General features: G+C 33.2%; 1 protein-coding gene across 1 annotated transcript in view; it reads right to left on the minus strand.

The window, feature by feature from the left end:
- LOC140443927 (uncharacterized) overlaps positions 1-21,733 on the minus strand; it is a 119,144-nt gene that overhangs the window by 25,214 nt on the left and 72,197 nt on the right. The window contains exon 2 of the mRNA XM_072535439.1: positions 14,053-14,191. Within this exon, the coding sequence (XP_072391540.1) occupies positions 14,053-14,191 (139 nt within the window). The remainder of the gene's footprint in view (positions 1-14,052; positions 14,192-21,733) is intronic.

Raw genomic sequence — 21,733 nt, forward strand, 5'->3', positions numbered from 1 at the left:
TATGTTGTTGTTGGTTTACAATCTTAACTGACTATTATCTTTTTTTCTTCATAAAATAGCCTATTAGTCATCTATATAAAGCATATATGTAATATATGACAGCGGCTGTTTAGGTATTAATACATTTCTGTCGCTTACTCAAAACTAATTAGATGCACTAGCTTCAGTTTATTTCCTGCATATTGCAAACGTAAAACATGAAAAACTGTAAATGTTTACAAAAAAGATAAAAAGTTTTGAAGCGTAACAGAAATAACTGCATTAATAAAATGTGAAGTTTACGATGACATACACGGAACGAATACGGATTTTTGTATGTTATTTTCTTAATAAAATAAAAAGTGAGAGGAAGGAGGTCAACAGCATGCCGAGCTGATGAAACAACTAGTTATAGGCTGAGTTCATAGACCAAGCAACAAGTATTAAAAATGAGTCTATCTGCATGACTATTACAAAAATTTTAAGAAATGCACAGAAGTAAGTACGATTTCTTTAACATTAAAACAGAAAATTAAGATTATAAAATAAAATTTACAAAAAAAAGGATAATTAAACAGGATGTCATGAAAAAAATCCTTTTTACACTGATTAATGCATTGTTCAGCTTACGTTCATCAAGCAGTTATTATAAGTAGATGAAACAGATCCAGTTGCGTTTGGGAAATAAGAGATGGGTGAGGTGGAAAGATGGTGGATAGACAAGGACGCTAGGAAGACTAACAACTGGCGAAATAAACTAGGAAAGATTGAAGCTCAATTAGTGCTTTAGTACTACTGATGATCTGAACAACAAAATGGTAAGTGGGGGTCGAAAAGACAATTGTTCAAAAAGTATTATCAAAAGCCAATGCGCAGACATAAAAAAGAAAGATAAAGGAAAGAATTACCTACTAAAATGTAGAACAAAAACTCATCTATGTGAAATAAAAGACTGGCTATATATAATATGTTTATCAGAAACCCATTTAATAAACGTATTCTGAGCAAATAATGGCGGAATAAGAAAGCTTGTAGCTATCCCTCTTAAAGGACTATGGCAAAAGATTGGCCGTTGGAACTTTAAAACTATTTTGTTAGAAGATGTTGTGGGTTTTTTTTAGCAAGTAGCTTCTATCTCGTGAATGGATATTACTATTCTCTTTCGCAGTTTTAAACAAGCGATCACTAAGCAGCGGTAGCTGGCTGTACCGTAAATGAACATAAGCAAGATTTTGATAAATCTAAATGGTTGTGAATCAGCAATCGGCAGAGTGGTAACTGTAGAAAGGCGTTTCCTCATCGTACAGCGATGAAGAATGCAATGAGAAACCAGTTTAAGATTAAAATAAATGCTCTAAATTCTGAAACAGTAATAGACAGACATTTCTATAGATTTCTATAGAAGACATAGATAAACTAATGAAGATGACAAAGAAGGAAGATACTAATATATGTAGTATTGAGCGATTTTAATGTCAAAATAGGCTAAGGACGTTTTTGAGTCTAGTAGTAATTGGAAACGTTTTCACGAGATGATTAGATTATTAGAGTTCTAACAACACTAAGAAATGGTGATAACGAACAAGTGGTCTTCTACACTAGATACACCCACTACAATAATACGCAATCAAATTAATCCTTCTTGCTTAATCATAGATACAGAAATACTACCAAAAGCGCAAAAACATATCCCAGTGCTGATGTTAGTATGGATTATAACATCATAGTAACACACTTCCAGTCCAGACTAAAGATAATAAAAAAAATAAATAAAAAGAACAAAAACTGAAATTAAACCCAATACAGACTATTACAGAGTCTGTTGAAAGATGTAATAGTTAGAGAAAAGATAGCTACAGAGTTGAACAAGAACATCTTAAAAATAAAGTGAGCATATTAGAAGACATAAACAAGAATGGGAACCGCATTCTAGAAAATCTAGAAAAACAGCAAGAAAAAGTAAAAAGGACTGGGTAATGAACAAAAATAAAAATATAGCGGCATATAAATGTGTGACCAGAGAAAAAAGAAAACAGATGAGGATTGTGATATACGAAATTATGCCAATCAACGAAAAGAAAATCAAAAGAATAGTAATTTAGAGAAAACGGAATGTGTCTCTATCATTGATAGTCAATAATAACGTTCTACACTTCATCTAATTTAGTTAACGATGTACGTCATCGGCGTCATAGCCTGTGACGTCACATGATACCAACACGAAATATTTAGGGTGTAGGTGTGTTCTTTTTTAGAATCACTTTACCGAGTACACTGGCATTACAGCCACTAGACATATTTTATTATATACGCGTAGAACTAATATTTAAAAGTTTCTATTAATGTTAACTTAAAGAAATACACAATAATATGTTTCATTTAATTTGTATAAATGCATTATAAAGCGTTTTTATCAAGAACATTTGTTCGGAACACACTGTAACTGTAATTGAACGAAGGTAAAATTTTGGCATAAATTGGTAACACCTATTTGACAGTTGCGGTGTTGACACTTTTTGTACTTTATTATTTTAAATCTTAAAGTGAATACCTCTTGTTTTATATTTTTAACTATTTAATAAAATCTGTTCTTTTTAGAACAAAATTAGTGTGTTTTATTTCAAAAATGGCATGTAAGAATTTAAATAGTCGTTGTAAAGAGTATATTAATAATTATGTGACCTATTTGATTTAAAACGGATTCAGGATTTTTTTATACTTTGGCAACTATGTCAACTTCAATCTCTGACGTATATAATGACGTAAATCGTTATCTAAATTAGATGGACTGTAGAACAGGACAATTAATATAAATATTTAGGCTATTGAACAAAAAGCCAACTGAATCCCAAAAAAGAAATAAAAATAAGGTTAACAAGTGACAACAACGTTACATCTGGTGAGTCTTACTGTACAGAGTAAAGGCATATACCTTAAAAACTTAAGGGGACTTTTAAGTAAGTACTTTCTAAATTTTCAAAAAAATCTTCTTAAAAAATCTTTCTTCAAAAATATGTTCTTATAAAGTCTGCATAAAGTAGAAGCCTTTGATATGTGGCTCTATTGAAGAGGTCCTGCAAAGCGTCAACAATAGCAGAGAATTTATCTTAACAAGCTTCCCTAGAGCATCTATTACGTAATCCAAAGTAATATATTCCTCGTTAAAAACAACAGATCAAATAAATGGCAGAAAAAAGCTCTCATGGTTATGTAACATTAAAAACTGTAATTGGTAATGTCTTTTAATGAAGCCGGCAGCTGTAGAAGAAGAACTGAATAGATTACTGCAAATGGTGGTACTGTATTTTGCAAACGAACGATTCGATTAGCATTGAATTTTGAATTCTCAAAAGAAAATTCAATCTTTTAGTGGAAGGAAGAAGTTATAATTCTTACGTACGGCACCAAGGAGATCACGTATTCCTGTTTATTCCCAATGAATGTTAAAATATTTTTTAAAAACTATTTTAATTCCAAAATTTTGTTGACCTACGAGCACAAAAATGTTCTCTAATTCACTGGCCTATTATATGATGGAAAGAATAATTAAAAAAACATGTGAAAAAAGATGAGAACTAAAATATTTACATTTAATTTATTTATAGATAGTTAGTTAGATCTGTTTAGAAACTTATTTGATCTTAGATATCGAGAAAACCAGCTTGATTTTATGAATCTAATGATTTTTAGTTTTTATCATCATCGAAGAAATTAATAAGACGTTTTATATCGTTTAGTTGGGAATATTTCCTACTATTAGACGAGTAGTCTATAATTTTTTACTTAATTAGTACTACTGTTCATAAATTAGAAGAGAAGAGCAATTAAAAAACTTTAAATGAAATGCAATAATAACTGTGTCTTTATACACGGACATAAAAAAAGAGATAAATAGCACAGTACACATTAATGGCTAAGTACTACCTGTTGAACTGGAGAAAATGAATTGTAAAAAAGTTAATTAGCCTTTGTTCTAAGACTTGAATGATGGAACGACCAAAAAAGCTACAAAACATGTCTCTTTTAATTTTAATTATTTTTGAAGGCTTATATAATAAGTGACATAGAAATCCATTCACCCATTATAAATTATTATGTTTTAAAAATATTTTGTACAATAAAAAAGAGTAAAAAAAGAAAACACGATCAAAATAAACATGATTAAAATAACGCACAAGGGTAAATCAATTAATAATGGGTTGATACAAATAATCTTGGACGCGCCTGGGCTCGCTTCGGATTAGGTGGTCAATATTCTCCTGGGGTCTCTCGTTTCATGTCTTAATTAACTGTCAAACTATAAATTTCATCTTTCACTACGTCGTCTTCTGGCCCTGGTCGGCCATCATGCATTCCTAAACAGAATCGAGATTCATCACTAAGACAACCCCATTCCATTCCTGGTCCCAAGCTAGTTGTTCTCTGCATCATTTAAGACGATTACGTGTATGTTAGGGGTAAGAGGTAGCAACCAATGTGGCCGAATTGAAAAAAAGGCCAAAACTGTGAATTCGACGATAAATTATACACATCACAATTCACATCTTCCATGTTCTGCAAACGATCGATTTTCAATAGACCTGGTAGTGAAGAAGAGGTCTCTTAGACCCATGAACCTTAGAGGGTTTTCAGACGAGGATACTGTATGCGAGATACAGAATTTTCGATAGCTGCTGTATCGGATTCACGGGCATGCTCGTCAGTATGAAAATAGTAGCAGTGCAGTGCGGTTATATTTTTGGATTATGGATGTAGAAGAGTGTGTTATGCTGTGGTACATATTAAATAAAAAGAAAAAGAAACTGAAAAGACGACGTAATTTGTGGGTTCATCCTATTGTAGAATTAAGAGAAACCAAGGGAACGTATAGTTTGCTGTATCAAGATTTATTGCAAGATCCATCGAAGTTTTTTAACTATTTTCGAATGTCTGTGAACTCGTTTGAAAAACTTCATAAAATTTTGGAAATTCAATTGAGTAAAAAAGACACAACTGTGCGTAGAAGTATTTCATCAAAAGAACGGCTTTCTATGACTTTAAGTTAAAGTTAAAGTCTATGACTTAAATTTAAAATAAATTTGTGTACTTATCTCCAATTTGTAAATTGTTTACCTCGCCCTAAATAAAAAATGACCATTTTCCTTTCACAATAATGTAGTTTGATATTAGTTAAATAATCAAAATTCCAATTAGCAAACTTTTAAAACTAAACTGTATAAGTATGAAAGAAAATACCTATATATTTATAATAAAAACATGTTTATTTCTTACCATATTCATTTTGCCGTACTGCAGTCATGGCCTCAAAATTTTCGCTTAAAATTTTCGACCCAGCACTGCTGCTTTTTATTTCTATTGCAGTAATCTGGCGATGCCGTATCCCATAGACAGGAATTTGATTGTACCAAACAAATATATTTGTCATTATCAAATACAGCACGCTCCATTATTTAACTATATTCAGAAAACACCTTTCTTTCGTTGCTCATTCACAATTATTCGACAGAAAATCGCGCGTCTATGGAATGTGGTGCAAAAGTATTCGTGTCTGAAAGCGTTCATTTAACGTAATGGTTCTTCTGTATCTGGCATACGCATTCAGTCGTCGGAGACAGGAAGGTTCGAGATACTGAATTCGGTATCTCGCATACTGTATCCCTCGCGTGTCTCGTGTGAAAAGCTCCATTTGAGTCTATGTAATATCTGCGTCTCAGATAAGCGTATCTCGGATACAGTATCCTCGTCTGAAAGGGGGCTTAGGCGACGATCTTGACGCTCTGTTGTTATTTGGCGCAGGCCTGTGTCCTTCGATCTTCGAGACCGTCTTCTTGACGCTATCCCGATAACATATTAACACAGTATTTAATCTTCTATGAACCTTATTCACAATTTCCCGAAAAGATAAAGTCCGGCTTCTCTTAGGCTAGCTATCCGCCCCCTATCAAAATCGCTCAGTTGATACATGTAAATGTTCATGTTAGCTGTAACTATATTATTTGATAGATGCACGAAGAGGATATGAAACACTACTAAATAAGTTAAAAACAAGTTGATTGATTACCGTTGATCAGATTGTTCCTGTTGTACCTGTTCGTCCATGAGAAAATAGCCGCAACTATTTTCTCACTTGGATTGGCAGATATTGAAATTGTCTATCGAACGCGGACTTATGGTCGCGGACGTATAAACGGCTTGCAGGAACAATGGTCACTAGAGAACACAGTTTTCGTCTCTGCCGATTCAGACTCGCACACATTCACACAACACTAACACTAGCATGACGGTGAAAGGGTCATGCTAGTGTGAATGTGTCCTCTTTCTGCTACCTAAGTATCCTCGCCATTGGGGCTCCCGGCCAACAACTGAATCTTATGCCTGTCACATATTCTAGGGTCAGCTGGGGACGTCTAAGTGAATGACAGATCTTAAGTAACATCGAAATGGTAGCGTTTATCATTGTCATGCTATCACAAAACACACTCACACTGGGTAACCTGTCGCAAACCGCCTCTCGAAACACTCTGGAAAGTATATTTCATCCAGACAAGCCTCTCACATCTGATTTAAGTAGCGATTCCATTTTAACAGCCACCAAGATGCTGCACTACACACGCCACTACTACAGTGTGATTTTTGAACAGCTTTACCACAACACATTCAAAGCTAACCTGAACAGGATCGAAAGATCCTAAACGGGGACTCACATGATCATCCTTTCGAAATAAAGAATCCTTTACCTATCCCCCTAAATGAACAATGTAGTAGCAGTAACGTTACTAAGAACTGAGATGAAGTAGGTACAATGTTAAAAGATTTTTTAAATTACTTAATCATTAAAGAATTGAAAGATAGGAAAGAATGTAGAAAGCTTGCCCAGAAGAAGCTAAGTCACATCGAACTGTACAACCAAAAAATACTAATGCGGATTGATCCCCTCGACAACTAACATCACAGTAGACACCGCTAGGAATGATATTGATAGGATTATTATGATGATTAATATATTTTAAAGCACGCTATAGACTTAATGCAAAAAATCTGTAGCTGTCGAGCATCGACAGTGTTAATCGGAAATTAAAATGTGCCCTCATATTACATCATAACATTTTGACCTCCAATATAGCAGGGAAAATAAGTAGATCATAAATTGTGCAGACACACCGGCTGCTTTCAACTTAAGGTGAAAACGGCAGATGTATCTACCGAACCCGTGTCGGATATTTATTGGCGCCTAAGGGCGCCATGAATTCAGGACATACGTAGACACTTTATATGGGTATTTTTATTTAATCCAACAAAAATTTTAAGATTATCAAGAATAAACTAAAGAGGAAGAAATTTTTAAAGTGTAGATGTTTTCAAAGTGATAACTTATACGAAGAATATAATGCAGCATCATCGCGAATACATATTTCATGCGACAGATGTAGCAGGATAAATAAGATATGGAAGAAAATAAAAAAAAGATAAAGCAGACACCAGAGATTGGAATAAGATAAGACAATAAAAACAAGATTTATTTTTAAAGAATATGGGGAGTTTGGATATAACAAATAGCTATATTGGAAATCTAAAAGTAATCCTTAGAAACATTTACAGTAATGAAATTCAAAAACGTTTATTTTTATATGAATGTGAAAGCAGAACACAAAAACATCTATAAAAAATAAGTCAGCAAAAGACTACTCTCAGGGAGGATAAAAAATGTACTACATAAATGGAAAAGATGGACGCAGAATATTGATTAAACATAAAGAGAGTGGAAGGAAATTAACTGTCGTAGCCTTAGCTGCAACTAAACCAGTGTCCCAGCCAATATATCTTGCATCTCTCTGGCCTTCTCCTTCCTTGTATTCTCCCTTTGTAGAAGTAACCTATGTAACACATGTTTTTTTCTTTGTCGGCGTAGACTGTGGCAACACCCCTACGACAGTACTGAACAAAAGTCGACAGAGGAAATGGATAGAAACGTTTGGATGTCTGGACATATATCATAGCAGCAAAATTGCTTAGAACCTAATAAGGAGACTAAATGGCGACCCAAAAGTGTGCAAAGCGCCTTCGAACGTAACTCCCAACCAGATAGCTCACCAATATATATTTCTTAACGACAAACACCACATGCAAATGAATGGTATCAACCGCTCTCCAACAACCGAGAAAAAGTACTTTGATACACCTTTTACCATGAAAGAACATAACAAAGGACTAAATACTTTGAAAAATGTGAAAGTCACAGGTGTCGATGATATATGCTATTCTTCTTCTTTCTTCTTTTTATGTAGACATGACTCTGTCTGATTTTCAATGTGCCTCCAGTAAGTTGTCGTTCCATCGTTTTCGTGATCTTCCTACTGATCGTCTTCCTATTGGGGAACTGTCTCTTGCTGTCTTTACTACTCTATTTGTTGTCATTCGGCTTATATGATCATTCCATTCTACTCTTCTATTTCTTACGAAGTCCCTAATGTTCTCCATCTCCTCATACCATCAATTTTTCTGCTTTAATATCCGCTGCTTCGTCGTGTTTCTACCGCATATGTCATTATTAGTCTAATGACCTTTTTGTACATTCTGCCTTTCAGTTTCGAGTTTTCCATAGCTAGAAAGTGTGATACCTAGATATTTAAACTCCATCACTTGTTCTATTATCTGACCTTCTAGCTCCAATTTACATCTTAGTAAATGTGCTGTCATAACCATGCATTTTGTCTTTTTTGGAGAAATTAACACGTTAAATTTTCTGGCTTTCTGGTTATATTAAATTGGTGCAGCATACGTTGTAAATCATCTTCACTTTGAGAGACTAGTATTGCGTCGTCTACATAGCAGATTATTTTACGTTGTTTTTCTCCCATTTGGTATCCCTTTTTAGTTCTTACTTTTTTATTATTTCATCCATGATCAGGTTGAGCAATAGAGGATTCAATGAATCCTCTATTGCTCAACCATTGGAGTTCTTCTTCTACTTTTACTTTTATTGTGTTTTGTAGATATTTTCGATCGTTTTGATTATTCATAGTTATCTCTCTTGCATATGATAAGTGAATAACGTCCTTTAATTTGCCCCTGTCAAATACCTTTTTAAGATCCACGAAACATAGATACGTCGGTTTGTTGCATTCTAATGATTTCTCCCGCACTTGCCTTATTATAAATATAGCGTCGGTGCATGAACTTTCCGACCTAAAACCTTGTAGCTTTTCTGCTAGCGTTATAATTTCATTCAGTTTATTTGTTATCACTTTGGTTTAGTGTTGTGTTTAATAAATTAATTCCACTGTAATTTTCTAGGTCCGATTTGTCTCCCTTTTTGAAGAAAGGTATTGCTTGATCTCCATTATTGTGGCGTTCTGTTTTATTCTATTTTTATTCAGTATTCTATCCTCTCCTGTTGATTTTTTATTTTTGATTTCCTTAATGCTTCGTTTACTTCTTTCTTCATTATTGTCACCTTTAGCCAATAGGGATCAAAAGGTAGTCTGCCCATGTTTCCTTCTGAATGTGTTTCGTTTTTATTAGTGCGTTAATCTCTTTTCTTTGTCCTTTGATCATGCTCCATATTTCTTTTTGCCTTCCGTAGAAGTCGTGTTCCATCTGCTTTGAGAAACTCTGCCAGTGTTCCCTTTTTATTTGTCTGACTAAAGTATTCGTTTCATTTCTGATTCGTTTATAGCAATTGTATGTCTGTTGTAGCTCTGCAAATGTGATATTGCTTGGCCCGTCATTCGCCTGACGTAGTTGGTTGAATCCTATAAATAATAGAAACTAGCTTTTTCCAAAAGCCGTTGCTAGCTTCAGTTAAATCTGCTTTGGGGTGAGTCGTGTTCATCTTATAACTCAATTCGTTCTACTACAAATCTCCAAACTGGTAGAGCTGGGGTTCTATATTCAGCGACAGGATGTAGCTGATTGGAAGTGTTCATCATAATCGAGCTTTCGGTTTCTTCTGAGACCCTGAGTCACGCACCAGTGGAGTTACTATCCTTTCAGGTTTCGAACTCCTCTAAGACTGCACACCCTTGCAGCTTCCTGGGAGCTTAGGTTTTAGAAGTAGCGTAGTTCCCAAACTTTCAGAGTTAAGTAAGTATTTTTCCCACTCATCCAGCTAATTCTCCTACCATCAATCGAGATGTACATATGACAATTTGGCATCGTGGCAAAAAGCTGGATGCTACTCCTGTTCAATAACTGCCGAATGACATTTCAAATATTAAAACTGTATAGTAAAGCAAAAGTCATAGCTACATGAAAACCTGAAAAAAGGCCCAGAAACGCCAAAGAGTTACCATGCTATATCGCATCTCTGCCACCTATATAAGCGGGTGAAAGACTTATCCTACATCGCATAGAAAAAGCGGTAAACTTGGGAGGAACTGCATCAGCCAAATTCTAGGAACACATCGAAAACGGAATTGAAAAAAAAGATAATAGGTCTAGCCCTCGTCGATTTAAGTCGCTTCGTACGACACCGTGAACCACAGAAACCTGCTGGTTCACGGGTATACGCCACTTTTAAAGACTATCAACTTGCCAAAATAGTGGAATTGCTCAAAACGGAAATCCTCAATTAATGAATCAATTTGGATGGGATAATTCTCGCTTTAGGTGCAAAGGTTCAACTTTTTTTATTTTACTGGAAAATTTTAATTACAATATTTCAAATAATTTAATGAAATTACAAGGATTAATTTATAATTAAGTAACAACTATAAACAAAAACAAAAAAATATATATCAAAACACGTTCATTCTAACATCACTTCTTGAAATTAATTTGTCACTTCTATTCCTTATAGGAATTGCACGCCGTCTTGTAAATTGTGTGGTGCTTCTATATCGGTAGCTTTGTGCATTCATAATGTAGAAAGTTTATCCGTCTTAATTGACAATTTATTTATTAGATCAATTACTTTTAGCGCCAGGGATTAAAATGTATTACATAATCGATTTTATCGGCTAGTTTACGGTGTTGTGCAAACAAAATTTCAGAATGGTGTAATTACTAAAATGTATTTACATGTGCTTATTGGAAATATTTCCCACGAATTGAAATTTATTGTCCAAAGTTAATTAAGCTGTGCATTTCTAAATAACATAAGATAACATAACATAACAATATCTTTATTTTTAGAAAATAATATACATTCCGTGAACATAAAATTATTTAAAAAAAACAGTGTCACAAACGAAAATATTGTTTACTTATTCCTAACCGTTACATATACAAATAGTCCTCCACAGAATATGGCTCAAGAGCTACCAGTAATTTAAATATTTGATGTTTATACAAACTTAATCTTTCCTCCCTTTTAATAGGTTCAGGCAGTTTATTAAACAATTTGATGCAGCAATAAAGAGCGTTTTTTTCGGTTATACCGTTGTTATACTTAACCTGTGTATTGGAATTTTTTAATTATATAACCTGGTATTTACTATACTATTGGGCTCAAAGTTCCTAAAGAGTATTTTATTCTTATATAGAAACAGTAAGCATTCTTACTGTTAAAAAACATAAAATGCCCTCTACATGATTCCCTACTTTTTAAGTCAAACATAACTCTGATTATTTTTTTCTGAACCAGAAATACATTATTTATGTCCCTACTGTGGCCAAAATTTATTAGACCATATCTAAATTTTGCTTCAAAATTAGCATGATACACTGTTTTTAATGAGTTACTATTCATGTATTTTTTTAGAACTCTAAAGCTGTAAATCACTTTACTCAAAGACATACATAACTGGTCAACATGTTTATCCCAACATAAAAAACTGTCAATATATAATCCTAAAAATTTGGTACTGCTGCTAATATTTAAAGTGTCATTATTTACAATAATACTGTTTGGCATATCTGAATGTGCATAATTTGTCTTAAACAAAAGAAGATCTGTTTTATTTTGATTTAAAACCAACCTATTCATAGAAAACCAGTCTTTAGCTTTCTGGAACTCTAAACTAGCATTAACGCTTAGAACAGACATGTCTTTACCACTGACTAAAATGTTTGTATCATCTGCATAATTTGTTATGCTGGAAGTAGCATTAGCCACTAGACCATTAAGATCATTGATATAGATCACAAACAGTAAAGGACCAATCACACTTCCTTGTGGTACTCCAATATTGATAGTGCTTTCAGATGAGATGCCTATTTCAGTGTTTTTATGTATTTTTACTAAATGTCTCCTATTTGCCAAGTAGGACTTAAAAAACCAGTTCAATGCTGGTCCACGTATACCATATTTCTCCAATTTATCAAATAATAGGTCATGCACTAAACAGTCATATGCCTTTGATAGGTCCAAAAAGAGACCCAAAGCCATATGACCAATCTCAGTACATTTCAAAATATCCCAGACAAATTGAAAAATCGCAGTCTTAGTTGATTTTCCCTGTTGATAACCATGCTGATTTACACTAATAATATGACATTTTGTTAAAAATTCTGTTATCCGCCTATACATAGTCATTTCTAAGATTTTTGAAAAGGAACATAGAAGGCTAATTGGTCTATAGTTATTAATTAATTTAGGATCACCCTTTTTGTAAACAGGTGTTACTATGGCAGTTTTCAGGCATTCAGGAAATACACCAGATTTTAGTGAATTTATTTTTAATTATTTAGTGAATATCTGTCAGGATGAAAGTAGGTAATTATTCGCTCACCTAATACAAGATTTCTATAGTTCATTGCAATATTGGTAAGAATTTAATTAAAAATTCTCAAAGGCGGATAAATCTAGCAGATAGCAAAAGCATATTTGATATTCTTACAAAAAGATAATATTTACAAGTATAAAATATGTTATGTTTTGTTTTGAAATTTTTCCCAGGATGTCCTTTCTTCCTATTGTGAGAAAAATTCAGTATAATATCAATAATGAATCAAAATCAATAATGAGTACCCAAATCATATTAAATGTATTTTTTTTTCTATTTCCTCACTTACATGTCGATCCATTATTTCCATATCTATTCAATTATAATCCTTTTCAGGTTTCTCGACAGCAGCTGTTTCCAAACTTCCTGTATATTTATAATAACTTCTTCATTTGTGGTAATCGCTGGTGTTTCTGGTTCTAGCGTCATTTGTTCTTCCTCTGCATATAGCTTCTTTAGGTAGTCAAGTCACATATCCTTTTCTATGTGTTTTGGTTCTATTAGTTCCTTTACCTCTGCTCTTTGACCTCTTATGAAGCGCCATATTTCCTTTTGCAGACCGTAAAAATCATCAGGAACTGATCACTGGGAACGCTTTTCGAAAGAAAAGTGTTCCCAGTGATCAGTTTTTATTTTTCTTATAAGTGCATGTTTCATTTCTAATTGCCTTGTAATTAAAATAAAACTCGAATACCAAAATTTTATTCAGGGCTTAAATAAAATGTATTGATGTCAGATATTTGATACAAATATTGAGAAACACCTATGTAAAAAAGCCATAAAAAAATCAAAAAATATAATTGTTAGTGCTGAAATTTTGTTAAATTTTCAAGCATTTCTTGCGACAAATTCAAAAAAATTGTCGCCACCTCAATGGGATGGTGCAATTTTTTTTTCTGTTTCATATATCACAAGCTACGAAAAAAAAAATGGTTGCAGACGTTTTGGGTCGACTTGGTCGACCTTAAAATTTTTGAAACAGATAATTTCGGCTTTAGGCAAAAAAACGTCTATAAAACTGCTCCCCTTTCAGATCTACAGAAAGGAGGCAGGTTAATTATATGACGATATTCTAAGAAACTGAAGATTTTAGCTTTATAGACTGAAACATTCAAAAATTGTCTATAAAGCTGGTATTTTTTAGCTTTATAGAAAAGAGGGACGGGGACATTGAATTTCATTAGGTTAAGTAAGATCTCTAAGAAACTACGACATTTATATATTATACAATATTACAAATATGAGTCTGCTAACTTAATTTATCATAACACATTTAAATTAATACGGACCAAGGACCATTTTGTTTGAAAAATTGTTTATAAAATTTTATATAAAGATTCAAATGTTTCAAATGCAACTAGTAAAAAGTTATTCAATAATGCCACTAGTAATAAAAAATATAACTTACAGAAACTCCAAACATCCGTGTCGTCCTTTGTCATCATTTCCAGGGACAATTACATCAGAAAAGCAGCCTCCGCCACTTGATTTACACATGTATCCAGTCATAACACATGAAGGTAAGTTGCAAAAACACCGAACGTATTCTGAAACAAAAAAAAAATAAATATACTTAAAACATTATTTTTAATTTTCACAATTTTTTTTTTGTTCTTGGCTTGGACAATTGTCATTCAGCCAGTCGAAAACTGTTTTGAGAGATGGCATTGTAAATCTGATAGGGAATTACTTATCTTCTGATTACTTTTCTTCTTATCGCTCATTATTTTTAAAATTTGATGAACTCTAATTTATGTAAATTTTTGACATTTATCCCTATTTTATTAGTTATCTATTTTTACAGTAGTTGGCGGCATGGTCGTTTGAGATCGTGAATAGTTAAGTATACGTTTTGCTGAAAAATTCGCTTCTTAGAAAAATAATTTTAAAGTATTTTTAGGTTTTTTATCTCCCCTAGCCCTAGCCCCCTAGAGGTGTTGATTAAATTCGGTGGTGCAAAAGTATAAGCACTTATGTGATTGCAGTACTTGCTAAATCTTGCATCCTTGCAATAATTATTTTGTTTTGTACATTAAAAATGGTATGAGCCACTAATTTTGCGACACCGTATAATCAGCCTGAAGATTCGTTCAAAAAATTGCGTAAAAATATAAAAATATGTACGAGAAAAAAGTGTTCAATATTGTACACACATTTTTGACAATTTCTTTATATCGACATCAATTTCTTTATATTAAGTCAGATTTTTTAAAGAAATATATCCTTCTATGATTATATTATTTTCTGTCAATTCTTCAAGAACATAATATGCCATTCAAATCACATTATTTGAATAAACTATCGTATACTCATACTAAAAGTACTTCAAAATGCTGTTCGCCATTAATATTTGTTTAAATTAAATATTAATGACATTTATTGTAATAGACATGACAATAAAGTAACTGTATCTTGTCGAAATCGAATGCCCGTTTAGGATTCCATATTAATACCTTCATATATGGTGATCAGATCACCCACGTCGTCAAAATTGTAAATATTTATTCAAATCCTAAATTAATGGCGTTAACATTCTCAATTTCTAATCACCGTAAATTTTTTAATCCTATTTCATTTCTCACATATTATCTGGCAATCCCGCCGTGAGATACGGTGAGAAAAGTATTATTTGGTTGTAGTAATTATTTATGTTTTACTCTTTAGTATTAGATATTGTTAATATATTTATTACTGTATAGACCTTATCAACGAATTGTTCTTGTTCAAATGAGATCTTTCGTTAAGTAACCCGATCTTTGATTGTTTCCAATATAGTAAAATATCTAATGTGCTTATCCCTCTATTCTAATACAGGGTGTTTCAAAAAAAAGGTAATACCGTCTCTAGGATAGGTAAAAAACTAAAAATTAATTGGGGTTGGTTAGTAAAAATTTTTTGTAACGCCATCAAAAAAAGGGCGTTGAAGACAAAAAATGTAACAGATTTTTTACGATTTTGTCGAAACTACTGGTAACATTGTAATGAAATTTTACACGAATATGTTTAAAGGAACTTAAATATCATACAATTTAACAACAAAAAGGTACTATTTGTAAAACTCGATATAGTAAACCGTTTTCGGAATATTTGGATTTGAAAATTATGAAGTAATAACCAATGCTGGTAGAAAGTAAGTTCTGTTCAGTCGAGTCGATTAGTGTTAACACTACCTAGGTATATCACAGAAGTGGATAACACCGATATTTTTTATGAAAACTTTATAGAAAATGAAACTTTTTGGTAAAATAAAATATTTACTAATACCCACATAATTTGAGGATACGCGACTGTTCCATTTACACTTAAAATCAAATGTTTGCAAAATAATAACTTTTATTTAATTTAAAATTATATATCTAGGCTACTGTTCAGTAAAATATCACAATGATCACTTTAACATTGTTGCCAATTTACTATTGTCTTACTCGCTCTCGTTCCCGTAAATTTTCCAACGAAATTACGTGCCTGTGCCTACTAGTATACACATTATCACTTGTTAAACCGGTGTCGTTGCGCCCTAACCCTATTTTACTTTATCTTTGATACCTCGCGTTTTTAACAGCTGGCAACCCTAATCTGCGACTCATGCAATTTTTTCTCATGCAACCTTTTATTATCATATTAAGAAAAAAATTAGCTTTAATTTGATATAAAAAACATGCATATAACATCATATATATTATAACCGAAATAAAATATTTGTCAAAAACTAATTACTATTAATTGAATTAAAAATATTTGCGGCCACTTTTTTATTGGTAACCTATTATAAATGTATTTTCCTAATTTTAAATGTATGTAAAATGTGAGTTTGATTAGATTATAACTACGTTATGAACGTAGAGATCCTGCAGTGGGATGTGGTACTATTTATTACGTTGTTCTTTTCTTTTATTGCTTTATTTACTTGCTATAAATTTTCGTTAGAAACATCACCATGTACTTCTATTTTAAATTTTTCTATTTGAATCTTGTATAAATTTTTTTATATAAATTATAATCTGATTTTCGGCGAAAAATAATTTGTAAAGAACAGTTTCAATACTTTCATATCCCATATTTGTCTATTGCAGTCTCGTTCTCGGCAATTCTCTTAATGTTTCCACTTCTGATACTTTCTATTATATCTCCGTCTCTGTTAGACATTCAACTATTAGCTCCTCCTCTGTCCTTTATCCTTCGGACGAATGTGGGTATGTTATGGTATTGGACGTGTGGTTATGGAGAGAAAGAAAGAGAGAGAGAAAGAGGGAGAGAGAGATCGGTAATGCTCTTTATTTGGTCTGTCCATCTCGATCTTCCTCGAATTCTTTTACCAACAACAAAAGAGGAACAAGGAATCCATGGAAAGAACCAGTTGATAATAAACCTGCAGAAGTTAAAAAACACTAAACGGATCGCAAACGGAAAAAAAATGGATCGGAAAATTTTTTACGCATGATAAATAAGACGTTTGAGAAAGAGCTGAAAGAAAAAAAATTATCGATAGAATGTCACAATCACAATAATATATTACATCGATATATCAATATCAGTAAGGAAATGGAAAAAAATGAGGGACTCTCTAGGAATTTGCTCTACATCTCCCAGATTGTTCAAAATATTACTAGAGAAAACTCTGAAACCGTGGAAAACACACTGAGAAGCAAAGAAGATGAAGACAACCTCAATTTTATGATTAGAAAATTAGAACAGTAAGAGTTACCAAGATATCGAATGAGGATACAACGGAATATAACCGCATATTGGCACAGATCAAGCTCGAGGTGAATAACATACAGGCCAGCCAATGGCGTAGTGTTACTTCCGGCTTGGACTACCGACCTTAACAGCGGCACATTCTGGAAAAAAATTAAAATCCTAACTAAGCAAAAAACAGATAACCCTTCTCACGTAGTACTGAACAATCAAATAATTAACTCCAATCATCAGCCAATGCACTAAAAACTCATCTTCAGAATATATTCACCATTCCAAACAACCCCAGATTTGACCAAGCCTTCCGTGTGTACGCAGTGTAAGAGATACATAACGACAACTCGCAGTTCCTTTCGACACATAGGTATCCCATTAACATCTGCTCATGGCCTCTGTGAATCAACAAGCAATGTAGAATTTCTGCCAAATAGGCAAGTCCAATTCACCAGGTCCTGACAAAATACTCATGTGAAACAACTTGCACCGAGAGTTACACTCTAACTGACGAATATAGTCGACGCATCATTTAAACTTTGCTATTTTCCACCCTCTTGGAAATTAGCCAACACGATTTTGATTCCTAAAAATGGCAAAGCCCTGACCAACATGAAACCTTATAGGCCGATGTCTGTCCTAAATGTCATGGCTAAAGTCTTCGAGATGATCCTTAAGGAAAGACTCGTAGACTATCACAGAAAGCAATATCATTCCTTTATTTTCAATTCGGCTCTAGTCACAGACAGTTCACGTCTGCCCTCAACACACATAATTAAATAAATAAAAAAAAATCTGAAAAGAATTGTTTTAGAACCCAAGCCCTTACTCCTCTGACCACCATCTGAAGACGACCTCCTCCGCAGGAGGATAAACTCCTCTACCGCACATCACTATCTATGCCGAAATCAGTACCGCCGCCCAAAAATATACACCACGTCCTCAAGAGGTGATAAAGACACCTAAAACAGGACTCATAGACAAACCACCGAAGTGCACCCAAGTCCACAAAACCAAGATACAATGATGATGAATGAAATTTACCTAAATAAAACCAAAAATAACACTATAAGATAACTGGAGAAAGGTAAAGCAAGAAAAATTCGATTCATCGAACAGAGGAACTACTAAGAAAGATATAAATAATCGATTTGATGGAACAGGAGACCTAATGGATTTTTTACACCCATTCAATAGCTTTCGTTTTTTGTGAAAAACATACGGAATGATATGCTGATGTTTGGATTAAGGTTTTAATCGTTTTTATTACAGTTATTGGCTAAATAGGTTTGATATTATGATTCAAAAATGAAAAAGTTTTACATAATCCAACGTACATAACTTTCTGACGAATTATTCGACAACGCCGCGATAAATGTTTCTAGTAATTATATACTTTAGATGAAAATCCTCTCCCTGGAGAATGTAATAGCTCAAAATGTACAGTTATCACGCCAATTAAAACATTAATAAACCCTTCCTCATTTCTCTTCTTCAATTGCATTTAAAAATACTCAATTTAAATTCAAATGTCAAATTAAAATTAAAAAGAATGTCAACAATTCGACCTACATTATTCGTATTCCATGTGTTGCCAGTATTTAACTATTTAACGAGTTTTCTAAGACTTAATTAAGCGAAGGCCGACTTTAACGTGAAAATTTTTTCATTTCACTAAATACATCTGTAAAGCATTAATTGCATAGATTTCTGTCGACTTTGTGTAATTATTTAAACGGTTTTAAAATTAGATGCTGTCTTTATGTTGGGGAAGAAGAATAGAAGTTTTTACGACTTCCAGTTCATATTCGGAGTTCTGTTTAATCAAATCGTATGTTAACAAGAAAATAATTTTAAGATTTAGATAGGTAATTTAAAAAAAAACAGTAAATGCCTTCCAGACTATGTGCATTTTTCAAAAAGAACTTTGTGAAAAATTCGAACAAAAAATGTCTGAATTATAATAAGAAATACAAAATTATAAAAGTAATTTTTTCTCTGGAGAGGTAATGCAACTAACTGAATTAGTGTACGTCGTCCATTAACTATTATATAAGTCTTCTAGACTTCGGCAGTGAACCTTTTATTTAGACCTGGTATACCTGGTTTACCACTTTGTTTTAAGACGACATAGAACCCTACCATAGCAACATTAAGTTCTGCGGAAGCTGCCTTACTCTGCTAAAGAAGTCTGATTAGTCTGAAGGTAGATCGAGGTTGCCTTTACATTTCTATTTGTGGACTTTGAACAATCAATCATTTTTGAGTCCTCTTCTGGGCCATTTATTTTTGTCTCGTGCCTATTTTATTCCCACGAGTTTAAATGATCCGGTTCCGAGGCTGTACATTGTTTCTGTGAGGAGTATTTGCTTTTACGATTGGTAGGTTGCTTACCTTGCCAATCACCCTCCAAATTTTATCCAGATTTAACACCGGCTGTGGTAACCGCAGAGCTCCCCAATTCACCCCGTAATCACCCCAGGCAGTGTCCATGCCTGGACTGATTGCGGAGTGGAAAAAAAAGTAGAAAAAAAATATCAGGAAAGAAATGAAAGGTAGAATTTACAAAACAGTTATCAGATCAATAATGACATACGCGGCAGAAACTCAACTTGACAGGACAAAAAGGATTTTAGAAACAGCAGAGATAAAAACACATAAAAATTGATGGTAAAACACTATGGGACAGAGCTAGAAGTACAGATATACGACGTAGATGGAATGTGTAGAATATAAAGAACTGGGTAAGAAATAGAAGAGTAGAATTGAACGATCTTATAAGCAGAATGACAACAAATATAGCAGTAAAGACGGCAAGAGACGGTTCCCCGATAGGAAGACGATCAGAAGGAAGACCTCGAAGACGATGGAACGACAACTTACTGGAAACACATTGAAAAACAGACATAGTCATGTCTAAATAAAAAGAAGAAGAGTTTAAATGAAATCCTATCAGGCACGTTAGTGCGCGCATATAGCTATAGACTCACTGAGGACTTTGGCTTTTCAGAACATAAATTTGAGGTATTAGTAAATCTGGAAAATATTCTGAAGCCGGTGAAACTTGCTATCGAAATCCTTTGTCAAGATGTCAATCTTATTACAGCTGAAGTTCAAGGGAACCCCCCGTTAAGATAGGCAAAATGCCTTAACTTCCAGAATTCAATGTTTTTAATTTTTTTACGTTCTAAGTGATTAAAAGATAAAACCTCCCTCCCCACCCCTACCCGCAAAAACGTCATTTTTTTTTTTTTTCGACGGGAAAAATTTCAAAAAAAACACACGCATGGTTGAGGCTTCTATAAAACTTGTGTATTTCTTAGAGACCCAGAGGTTAAGTGTACACCTAAAAATGCTTTTTTTCCAAAAAAAAAGCGTATAAATCTTGGTTGGAGATGGCTGCGGGTATAGTTTTTTTTCTATTGTGTGTATTTAATCAAAAACTATATTTCTGATTTTTTTCACATTTTTCCGTCATGTGCGCCACCATCAAAAATCAAAAAAACTGTTGCTTTAGGGTTTTTTGGGGATTTTGTTCAGTTTATAAACCTAAACATGGATCAAATCAGGATTTTTATAGAATATATATAATTTTAAGTAACTTGGTCCTATAGGACATTCAAAAATTGGGCGAAACAAAAAAATTAATTAAAACATTAAAACAAGGGTTTGTGCGGGGTCAATCATATTCTTTTAGATCGATACAACCCGAATACTTAAGCAGATTTAGCCCGCCAACCTCATTCATTACCCCCCCCCCCAAGCGTAATTTGTTGGTTTTTTTTCTGGTGGGTTCAATCAATTTAAAAATTTCAAAGTCTTTTAGTAGATTCAAAAATCGGACAAAACACCTTCAAACCCCCAAAAACCATGTTTTTCGGGGTTTTGCGGGTTTAATTATATTTTTTGAGATTGATACAACCTGAATCGATGCGTTTGTTGAATTCATATTCAAAAAATGTATGGAAAAGAAAATCTTCAGGTTTCAAAGAAGCAAACACAAACATCGTTTATGCGAAAAACAAAGTTTTTAAAAGTGATTTGGGAGTTTTTACCGAATTTACCCAACTTTTTTACCTTTATGACCTACATATAACATGAAACGGGATCTCTGAATATGGGACATAAATCGTTTCGTGTTATCTTATAACTTTTTTGAAAATATGCCATTTAAAGATGTAGAAAGGTAAACAAGTTGGGCAAATCCAGTATAATCCCCCCTAATAACATTTGAAAACCAGGTTTTTCGCATAAACGATGGTTATATCTGCTTCTTTGAGGCCTGAAAATATTATTTATCATATATTTTTTAAATATGAATTGCAGATGTATTGAATCCAGATTGTATCGATTTGAAATAATTTGATTAGGCCCGTAAAAATCCTTTAAGCTTGAAA

Source organism: Diabrotica undecimpunctata, chromosome 6, assembly GCF_040954645.1.
Source record: "Diabrotica undecimpunctata isolate CICGRU chromosome 6, icDiaUnde3, whole genome shotgun sequence".
Lineage (NCBI taxonomy): Eukaryota > Metazoa > Arthropoda > Insecta > Coleoptera > Chrysomelidae > Diabrotica > Diabrotica undecimpunctata.